Source organism: Tarenaya hassleriana, unplaced genomic scaffold (assembly GCF_000463585.1).
Source record: "Tarenaya hassleriana unplaced genomic scaffold, ASM46358v1 Cleome39, whole genome shotgun sequence".
Classification (NCBI taxonomy): Eukaryota; Viridiplantae; Streptophyta; class Magnoliopsida; order Brassicales; family Cleomaceae; genus Tarenaya; species Tarenaya hassleriana.
The window spans coordinates 223119-234288 of record NW_010966822.1 but is presented as its reverse complement, the minus strand read 5'-3'; the positions used below and the strand labels follow the sequence as shown (position 1 = coordinate 234288).

The 11170-nt window shown below is 37.8% G+C and overlaps 3 protein-coding genes across 3 annotated transcripts in view; all 3 read right to left on the bottom strand.

The window, feature by feature from the left end:
* Positions 1-340, bottom strand: part of LOC104822906 (vesicle transport v-SNARE 12) — a 1791-nt gene extending 1451 nt beyond the window's left edge. Inside the window, exon 1 of the mRNA XM_010554264.1 lies at positions 48-340. Coding sequence (XP_010552566.1) covers positions 48-144 — 97 coding nt within the window. The 5' untranslated portion in view covers positions 145-340. The remainder of the gene's footprint in view (positions 1-47) is intronic.
* A 6587-nt stretch (positions 341-6927) lies between these two features.
* On the bottom strand, positions 6928-8602 carry LOC104822905. The gene has a single exon (XM_010554263.2). The coding sequence runs from the start codon at positions 8159-8161 to the stop codon at positions 7106-7108; it is 1056 nt and encodes a 351-aa protein (XP_010552565.1). The 5' UTR covers positions 8162-8602; the 3' UTR covers positions 6928-7105.
* A 164-nt stretch (positions 8603-8766) lies between these two features.
* LOC104822904 (probable protein S-acyltransferase 22) overlaps positions 8767-11170 on the bottom strand; it is a 3874-nt gene continuing 1470 nt past the window's right edge. Inside the window, exons 4-9 of the mRNA XM_010554262.2 lie at positions 11039-11107; positions 10858-10929; positions 10545-10673; positions 10375-10455; positions 10111-10302; positions 8767-9843 (exon numbers count right to left, since the gene is read on the bottom strand). Coding sequence (XP_010552564.1) covers positions 9169-9843; positions 10111-10302; positions 10375-10455; positions 10545-10673; positions 10858-10929; positions 11039-11107 — 1218 coding nt within the window. The 3' untranslated portion in view covers positions 8767-9168. The remainder of the gene's footprint in view (positions 9844-10110; positions 10303-10374; positions 10456-10544; positions 10674-10857; positions 10930-11038; positions 11108-11170) is intronic.

Sequence of the window (11170 nt, the reverse complement as noted above, 5' to 3'; positions counted from 1 at the left end):
GAAAGATTACCATGCTTAAGGATCCGAACGAAAAGCGTACGAATTACCTCCGTCGGAGAGAAGCGACGCCGAATTGCATTTCCGGGAGAGATTAGCTGAGAGCTCGCAGTACTGGCGCTCGTACCCTTCAAACACGTCGCTCATCTTCTTCTTCTTCTTTGACTAATCACTTAAAGGGTTTCGACCTCAAATTAAAATCAAGCAAATTTTGGAAATCTGATGTGTGAACAGTTCAATTGGATCTTTGAAGGGGTAAGATCGGAGAACAGAAAAAAAAAAAGGAGTTGGCTTTCACGGAAAAGCAACTCGTTCTTCCTCCCAGGCGCTGGTAGATTTACCAGGGGGATATTACTCAAATAGCCGAGTTGGGTCGCATGAATTTCTCATGTACACCGAAAAAATAGACAGAATTATCAAATATCGAATTTACCCCTGTAAAAAATGGAAAAGGCCTACAAACCCTTAATGAAACCCGCGTGTGAGATAAAAACACGTGCGAAAATTTTTTAATTCGAATTAAATAAAAAACTAGTGAAAACGTTTAGTTAAAACCGTAAAAAGGAAAGTTAGGGTTTTTTACCCTTTCAAAATCAAAAACGGCAAAGAGAAGAGAAAGCGGGAGAGAGAAAGTGACTCATGCGAAATCGACAGAAGGAAACAAATCGAGAGTCGAAATCGAAACGAAATCAGCGGAGTGTCAGCGAAAGCAGGAAGAAAGCGACGAAACCCAGAAAAATCGAGAGCTAGACGAACAAAATGAAACCATCGTCGTCGAGGGAAGGAGGTCGCGGTGGAGGTCGAGTCGGTGCTAGAACCAGAGTGGTGTCGAGGTTTGCCGGCGAGAGAACGCAGACGGAGCCTGAGGCGGAGAATACGGACACGGAGACAGAGTCGGAGCCAGAAAGAACAATGGAGGGAAATGCTTCTCCGAAAAAACATGTAAGTAGAAATCTGGGTTTAGGGTTTTCATGTTGAAATTAGATTTAATTCTGGGTTTTTAAAGTCTGGGTTAAAGAGGTGTGTGATGTCGGATAATGCGAAGAGTTGAACAGATTTGGTGAAACCGTGCTCATGTAACTTTTAAATTTTAAGTGTTTTATACGAAGTAGCAATTAAGAAATGATAGTGAAGTAGTGGAATTTGAAACCCGTTTCTGAGAATGTCATGTGTTGTGATGTATGTTTGATGAATCTCGTTGTTTTGTTACAGAATTTGGATATACCCAAAGCCGAATTCTACTATGAATTTGACGACATGAACAAGATTTCGGTGAAGTTATCGTCAAAGTGTTTCCACATAGAAGCTGTGGAATTTCTCGAGCACCACATGACGGAGGAGGAAAAAAAGTATTTCACCGAACAATCGCAATTCAGGCACATATTTCATATGAAGAAGAAACAGTCATTGAAGATGAGTTTAATGGTTGCACTCATCAACCGATCAGTCAAGACCAAGAAAGATGACGAGTTATGGTTCGTGATGAACGAAGTCCCAATTAGGTATTCGCTGTGGGAACACGCTATTCTCTGTGGTTTAAATTGTTCTCCGTTGCCTGAGAATTGGGAGGAAATTGGAGGGTTCGAATTCTACCGTAAATTCTTTGGTCAAGAGAGTTTTGAAAAGGTTATGAAAGCAGAAGTAATGAAGAAGTTTGGGGAATTGGCTGTAGATGACAGAGATGACCGATTGAAGATGGCTTATTTGTTGCTGCTCAGTTATGTCATTGGGCACCAACATTCGGAATACGTGAATCCATTTCTGTTGAAGATTGTCAACAATGTGGATGCATGCGAAAAATTCCCTTGGGGGACGTTCACGTTCAACAATGTTCATGAGTTTGTGGTGAACTATCTGAATAAACATCGGAAGCCGGCTAATCAGTGGAACTTACCAGGGTTTATAATTCCCCTCACGGTAAGGGTTTAGGGTTTACTAAACAAAATAAAGAGTTGTCAAGAAATACTTTATTAATGTTTTGTATTTGTTATAACAGATGTTGCCGTTCGAATGTATTCCCAAGCTTCGTTCAGGCGGATGGTATAGTGAAGTCAGGGTGGAAGAAAATGTGAAACAATCTCTTCTTCTTCTTCTTCTTCTTCTTCTTCTTCTTCTTCTTCTTCTTCTTCTTCTTCTTCTTCTTCTTCTTCTTCTTCTTCTTCTTCTTCTTCTTCTTAATATACAATCATCTTTAGAATATATTTTTAAAAACATTGAATATACGACTAATGTTGAATATACAATCATCTTTAGAATATATTTTTAAAAACATAAACTTTTATAATAGAAGAAGAAGAAGAAGAAGAAGAAGAAGAAGAAGAAGAAGAAGAAGAAGAAGAAGAAGAAGAAGAAGAAGAAGAAGAAGAAGAAGAAGAAGAAGAAGAAGAAGAAGAAGAAGAAGAAGAAGAAGAAGAAGAAGAAGAAGAAGAAGAAGAAGAAGAAGAAGAAGAAGAAGAAGAAGAAGAAGAAGAAGAAGAAGAAGAAGAAGAAGAAGAAGAAGAAGAAGAAGAAGAAGAAGAAGAAGAAGAAGAAGAAGAAGAAGAAGAAGAAGAAGAAGAAGAAGAAGAAGAAGAAGAAGAAGAAGAAGAAGAAGAAGAAGAAGAAGAAGAAGAAGAAGAAGAAGAAGAAGAAGAAGAAGAAGAAGAAGAAGAAGAAGACCAAGGCGATGGTCAAGATTTAACTTCTCAAGTCTCGCATTTGAAAGGGCAGAAGTCGCAACAAACAAGTAATGTCAAAAAAATATTATGTAAATTTTATAATCGTATAAACCATAGAAAAAAAAAATTCATCAGATCAGAAAACTTTTCTGCGATGTGGTCCCCACCTCAGAAACATTTCAGCGCAGTGGACCCCACATATGGAAAAACATCGGGCAAAGTAACACAATTCTGACAAGTGGGTCCATGACATTTTTAAACATTCGAAAAACCTTTTATTTACGACTTAGTTGCATCCACTTTACGACTAATATATGACTCTATTACCACGTTGTTACGACTTTAGTTGGTCATAAGTTTAAAAAAATGGTTTATTTATCTGAAATTTGTCGAGGGATGAATGAAAAATATAAAAGTACGTGTAAATACATCATTAAATTGCACTCATTTAATATTTGAAGAACTTTTGAAATTTTGTACAAACATAATATGAAAGCAAGCCTATGTAGATATGAATGTGTAACTCTTACTTAATGGAAAACTCTTTAAAAACCGTGAAAATCTGTCTTCGGGGGCCCACAAAAAAAGTCAAAAACAGACAATGTGGTCGTTGGATTTTGTCCTATTATAAACCAAAACCAGATAATTGCGACTTGCTTGTAACTCCGTTGCGATTGTTACATACTTTTTGAAAGTGGGTAAAATTGCATAAATTATTACGAGTTTCGTTAATGTAGTGATAATTACATCCTAATTAAGGATAAAACATGACATTATGGGGTCACATGACATTATGGGATCATATTTTATGACATTTTGAAAATTTCATTACTTTCTCTCCAAAGTAAGAGTTACACATTCATATCTACATAGGCTTGCTTTCATATTATGTTTGTACAAAATTTCAAAAGTTCTTCAAATATTAAATGAGTGCAATTTAATGATGTATTTACACGTACTTTTATATTTTTCATTCATCCCTCGACAAATTTCAGATAAATAAACCATTTTTTTAAACTTATGACCAACTAAAGTCGTAACAACGTGGTAATAGAGTCATATATTAGTCGTAAAGTGGATGCAACTAAGTCGTAAATAAAAGGTTTTTCGAATGTTTAAAAATGTCATGGACCCACTTGTCAGAATTGTGTTACTTTGCCCGATGTTTTTCCATATGTGGGGTCCACTGCGCTGAAATGTTTCTGAGGTGGGGACCACATCGCAGAAAAGTTTTCTGATCTGATGAATTTTTTTTTTCTATGGTTTATACGATTATAAAATTTACATAATATTTTTTTGACATTACTTGTTTGTTGCGACTTCTGCCCTTTCAAATGCGAGACTTGAGAAGTTAAATCTTGACCATCGCCTTGGTCTTCTTCTTCTTCTTCTTCTTCTTCTTCTTCTTCTTCTTCTTCTTCTTCTTCTTCTTCTTCTTCTTCTTCTTCTTCTTCTTCTTCTTCTTCTTCTTCTTCTTCTTCTTCTTCTTCTTCTTCTTCTTCTTCTTCTTCTTCTTCTTCTTCTTCTTCTTCTTCTTCTTCTTCTTCTTCTTCTTCTTCTTCTTCTTCTTCTTCTTCTTCTTCTTCTTCTTCTTCTTCTTCTTCTTCTTCTTCTTCTTCTTCTTCTTCTTCTTCTTCTTCTTCTTCTTCTTCTTCTTCTTCTTCTTCTTCTTCTTCTTCTTCTTCTTCTTCTTCTTCTTCTTCTTCTTCTTCTTCTTCTTCTTCTTCTTCTTCTTCTTCTTCTTCTATTATAAAAGTTTATGTTTTTAAAAATATATTCTAAAGATGATTGTATATTCAACATTAGTCGTATATTCAATGTTTTTAAAAATATATTCTAAAGATGATTGTATATTAAGAAGAAGAAGAAGAAGAAGAAGAAGAAGAAGAAGATGTAAGAAACCTTGCATTTATAAGCTTTGCTCACCAAAGACATCAACCTTTTCACTCTAGGAAGATCAACTTGTCCCGCAAAATGTCTTTTGAGATAAGCAACAACCATCTCTAGTGTACCATTGTTTGTTTTCCCTTCTCTCTCTTGTGGTTGTAACAACGGTGTACATGTATGGACATTCACGTGCTTCATCACTCTAAAACACTCAGTTTTCTTTTTAACCACTGCTCGAACTTTCCACATACAACCTTGTCTTCGGAATCGACATCTTGCTTCCCATATCTGTGATTCGGACTTGTATACATAATATTCAAAACATGCATCATGTGAAGCTTTCATTACCTTCATCTTTAGCTCTTTCTTACTGTCAAATTCCTTTCCTACCGTAAAACCCATTCTGTCTTCAAACGAGAAACATTCGGTTCCACTTACACGTCTTCCACCATCATCTGCAAACTTCAGTACCTAACTCTATTGCAACTTCAGTACCTAACTGTATTGTAACTGCTTTCCCTAACTCTGTTGCAACTTCAGTAGCTACCTCTGTCGTGTTTTCAACTCTAGCATTGTCGGTCGTAACAACCACTTCATTCTCGTGTCATATACGATCATGCAAAGTCTCTTGCTCAACCACATCATAATCAACACCCATTTCCACATCATTGTGTTCTCTTTCTTCCTCATCTTGTTCTCCTACCACAAAATCTACAACTAAACCATTACCATCAACAATCTCTCTTCCTTTTTCTCCATTCACATCAACCGCTAACTCAACTTCGCAAACACACGTTTCTAGCTCAACTCCATCATCATCCTTTCGCTCTACGTATAACCATCCTCGCCGTCCATTAATTTTGCTAAATAGGAAAGATTTCACTCCCATGTCATCGACTATATATTCCGGACGGTTTCCATCCATTACAATTGGAACAAAACTCAGTTTCGTCTTTCCTAAATCAACGGTTAGCTGGGCACAGACAGTTCCGACAAGTTCCTCGTGTGTTACTTCGCTTGCTTTGTTAAAAATGCATATTGTCTTCGAACAATCATCACTTCCCTTCCATTCAAACAATCCATCATCATTTTTTCCCCAAAAACCACCATACCGAATACAAATACATGTATAACAATCTTCAAAACCATCCATAATCCTGTCAAATGAACCGAAATTTGTCATTCTCATCAACAACCCAAAAATTTCAGATATTTAAATGAAACCCTAGAACAGAATTTAAGGCACAATAATAAATGCCTAAAATGCTTGGGTTTTACTCTCATTATACCTGTATAGGAGACTTAGTTTCGAAAGCACAAAAAAAACTGATCACAAGCTTGATTTAAAGCTCCGACAGAGCTTCAATGGCGAACGCACGATCGGGATGAAACATGGAGAGAGATGAGAGAGAATCACATTTAATTTGTCTCAATATTTAATATTCACACGTTTTTAATCAAAACGAAAAAACGTTTTATTACTTTTTCAATCAAAACGAAGCGTTTCATTAAATGGGTATTTAGGTCTTTTGTCATAAAAAGTGGGGTACAAAGTGCAACGTTTTTTCAGGCATTTTTTGGTTGTGTACAGAAGAAATTCTTGTGATACATCTGGGTTATTTCAGTAATAAACCCATTTACCAGCCCCCGACAGATGAATGCCGACTCAAAACGGTGTGTTTCATGTGTTACATACCATTACAGTATATTAATGGTTAATAATATTTTATATATTAGGTTAAGACATTTCGATTACAATTCTGAGAATTATTTTTTTTATAGATTATCTTATTATAATATTTGTTAAAATGAATTTAATAAAAAAAATTCTATAGATTATTTGTTTGATAAAAAATATATTGTTTATTAATTTTTTATAATCCAAAATTTTATTTTTATTGTATATTGATTTTTTATTATAATTTTTTATTATTATATTTTTTGTTTATTTATTGTTATTATAAGTCAATAGATCTTGTTTAAAATAATAATAAATAAGAGTAATTATATTTTATTAATTTTTTTATTATATTAAATGATTTTTGAAAGTAATGGTTTCATTTTGGCAAATGATTTATTTTGTTAAATGAATAATATTTATAAATTATTAATTTTAGCATATAACTTAGTTTTAATATAGATTAATTATGAAAAGTAATTTTAAATTAAATGCATAATATATTTATTTTTTAATTAACACATTAAATTAGATTGATATAAATTTTTTTATAAATCAATCATAATTTAAAATTACGATAGAACACGACAGTACCAAATTGTTTTAAATCTTATTATTTATATAATATAATAGCTGCTGTCAATTTCAGATTCGATTGGTTGATAACAAAGAGATTCGATGATAAAACAAGAGATGAACTCACGGTGATATCTTCAAACCATGTAAATAAATATCAATAAAATAAGCCCCCTTCTGTTTATACACTGCTTTGAAATATATACCATTCTTCTTTCTTATGTCAAAAATCCAACTTTCCATTTTTGTAACATTCCCCCTCCTATCTCTTCCCCGAATGGAACAGACATATCTCAGTATCCAAACATCACTAGATAGTAATATCGACAGAGCTACTGGTTACAACCACAGTTTCCAGAATGGGCTGAGTTTCCCCTCCGGAGGCTTCCATGCTGTAAGAACGGCAACTGAAATAGAACACAACGCTCATCATCGAATCTATGAGCACCACAAATGAATACATCATTACCAGAAGTGGCCCTTCCCATACCCTCGAAGACCCATCTCCATAACTCAGTGTCTTCACTCTGTGCTCGAACAATCCTTCCACAAACGCCAACCCTATTGTCGATCCGAGAAATATCAGCAAACCCACCTGTGTCTGCCCTTTTATCAGATCAATGGCTCTGACCAATGCTCCTGCTCCCGACACGTCTTCCAGTATGCATATCACTATCCCAGTGTTGCATATTATGATTGCATCCGCGAAAACGACGGAGAAAACCATGCCCACCACTATGGCTCCATGGGCGTTGAAATCGAGAGAGAAGCCGAGAACCGAAAAGGAACTGCAGATTGTGATGAGAAGGACGCAGAACGATGTGAGGCAACCGACGATGACCATACACATCCATAAGTAGGTGAGGACAAGCCGTTTCCATAACCTCTGGACAATGACAATGAACTTGCTTATATCAACCTTTTTCCTCGAGTAAGTGCAATCCACGGAGTAAACAACGGCTGCTCTCGACAAGAGTGACAGGGTTATGAACAATGGAAAGCACATCGCCGATGAAACAGCTGTTTCAGCAAATTTCTGGCACGAGTGTTTCACAAAGGGCTTCAGAGGAAGGCCGTTGGACTTTGCAACTATCAGCAACCTTACTGTGAATCTCTTGACTATTGATTCATCAACTAACAGGTTCGGTAAGAGAATGGCAGAAACAGGACAGATCAAAACAGCAGTAGTCAACATGAAAGCTCCTAGGTTGTACCGGAGAATCCGTACTGTTTCCCTCAGGATCTCGAGCGCATTCATATAATGGAATTGCTGGTGATCGGATGATCCAATCTCGGATTTCTCCAATTGGGTCCCCAAGGATCCATATTTTTCGCGATGATTCGTCTCGGAAACTTCCATCTCCATTTTCTCCCAACTCAGGATTACATACCCATAAAGCCGGTATTCCACAAACTATTGAATGACATCGATGCAAATCAGAGAACTTTTAGCTAACCCAGATTAGCGGATTACCTTCATAACCGAGAAAAACCAAAAGCGGGATCACGAGATTCGATCTTCGACGCGTTTAAAGCACGAAAGCGACGTGCTTTAGATTCTCCGCGAGCACAAGAAGCAAAATTCACGCAAGGGAACTTGGAAAAGTGAAACGGGACGACTGGGAAAACGAGAGAAATGAGAGGGTCTTGTAAAAAAAGCGTGAGACTCGGACACGGGTCCGGGTTCGGATCCGATCTCGGCAGGTTTCATACAGTGTTATGAATATCAAAGACTTCCGATTTTCCCAAATATAGCATCTCTCTTCTACCTTGGTTTCGAGGCAGGTTCGGGAAAAAGAGCAAAAAATAAAAGAGAGGATAATCCGTATCTTATTGATTTGGAGTTGGCACATCCCATAGATTTTCAGACAATAAAGAAAGGCTTGTCGGTGACGGCAGAGTATGGCAATGCGTATCTTTGCAACACTGTCACAGTCCAACGTGTTTATCTCTCTTTACCCATGCAAAACAAAAAATCAAGAGGAACGAATCTATTGAAAGATACATAATCCATAAGCTTGGCCATGCAAAAACCCATGGGCGATTCACCACTCACCGTTTTCACACAAAAAATGAAGCTTTTTTTTTTCCCACGACAACTTTAGCAAAACATAACGAGAAGGAAAGTTCTTGTCAATCACCAGCATGCAACTCAAGATGATGGTGCAGATTCCCTGTACTTCAGATCAAATCGAGGTACCTAATTTCCACACTTTCTTCCCGGTGCTAAATCTCAGTTCCGGGAGCTGTAAACCACAGAGGAAATCCGAGAAAGGATTCGCAGAGTTTTGCTTTCTCGACCGCACCAGCCATGAATTAAAAGAATGCTCACAGATTTTTAACCTTTCAGGCGAAAACTACGGTTATATATCATCATCGTACCCTATGGATGCTTCTAGAAGGAACCTGATCGCTGTCTTCCCCGCCAGACGCTTCATAGCCATCGCTTGTAGACCTTGACCATGGCATCATCTGTCCCCTCTGTTGACCCATCAGAGCAAGATGAGTTGAAGACAATCCAGTCAGTTGGGTTTGGGTTGAATCTTCGACTCCAGAGGAAACTCTAAATGGGTGAATGTCTGGTGAGCCTAAACTGCTATCAGGTGAAGAAGCTACGATAAGACCAGAGCTTGACATTGCCCGGCTTGTCTGAAAGGCGCTTCTTGCTTCAAGCTGAAGAGGTGCAAAGGCTGAACTAACTGCTGATGATTCCATAGCTTTTGCTCGGATATTCATCAGCGATGGCTCATGGGGCAATCCAGCTGGTTGGTGTAGGCTTCTAGATGGTTTGCGCTTGCCATTGTTGCCAAAGCTGTTGCTTGCTTCCAAGCCAAATTGGTTTTCCCGTCTCATCCCCACGGGCTGAAGTATTTTGGATTTCTTTCTTGCTTCCGCTGCTGCTTTCGAAACCTCTTCAGCATTGAGCCGTGCTAGAGTCCATGGGCTGATCTTTACTGCCAGGTTCTTCTTCTTGACGGGTTCTTCAACCGCCGCTGTCTTCTTCCCGTACGAATGCACAGATGCATTCTCTGGAGGAACTACGTCAAACTGAAAAAAGGAACACCCAAAATCCACATTGGCGCATGTTGAGCTTCTGATCCATAAAAAAAATTGCAAACCTTTCTTGCTTTTTATGCACCCACCAAAATGTTTACATAACAGACCTCACCAAGATCCTTTTGATTTAGAAAGATTCAGCCTTTTCTGGTTTCTTTTGAGTAGGGATGAAACTAAAAGCTTCTCAAATATAATGATTTAAGGGTAAAAATTCCTAAAAAAAATCGAGGAACTAAGCCGAACGGTCAAGATTATTACCTGATCTTCGAGAAATAACCTCGGGGGTGTGCACCAGGCTGCACGGTGGAAGGCGTTAAACGAGCTTGCACTGCTTAGACCAGTGAACGAGCTGATCATCGACATTTGAGGACTCTGTTGACCTCCTCCACCGCCTTCCTGTTCTTGCTCTTGCTCCCTAAGTGCAACTATGTAATCATACGTACTAATTCCCTGTAAAGAAAAATCCCGTTAGGTAAAATCGTATACAGCACATCCTCACACAGTTAAGAATCGGAGACCAACCTTCTTTATGAGCAGAATGTGGAAGAAGAAAAGCTGAGCAAGTGGTAGCGTTGCAAGCATGGCTAGTATGGTACATATTGCCTGCAAGAGAAACAAAGTCTCTGTCTGGTTATTTGTTATCTTGCGCCATGGACACAAATCAAAGCTCATTTGTCTTGGGGAAAACTTACAACAACGATAACAAACGGGGCTAGCGAGAAGCTGCTGCCCAACTTTAACGAAATATCGGCAAAGAGTTGCTTCCTTTGGAGAAAACATAAGAGAAGCACGAGAATCCCAGTTGTCCATTGCATGATAAGCTGCAATTATTTACCTGTGAATAGTATGTTTAAATCGAAAATTGACTAACCTAATGCTTACTATATGTTTACAGTGCATATACAGTGTTGTATCATGCAATGGAAGAAATGTTATGAACAGAGAGTATGAGGATGACAGAAACATGAGAAATAGAAAAGCGGAAGCAAAGAAGCAACTGCTAACCAAGAGGACAGCAAACACCATAAGAGTGAAGAATTGCCGGTAATTCCTCTTGCCGATGCAATTGTTTAGCCACTAAACAAGTTCAGGACAAGAAAAAGGAAAATCACATAAGGAGAAGGCCTTCGAGCAGAAAGAACAGTTGTGAAAGAATCAGACATATGTAGGCACGTCCTGTTTTTACCCGGCAGTGATGATCGAAACAGTCCACACACTTGTCACAGACTCTGCAATGTTTGCTATACTTGAAGACCTACAAGAAGAAAGATAGTAATTAGTTCCATGAAGAGGAACGAAACCCCCCCCCCCCCACAAA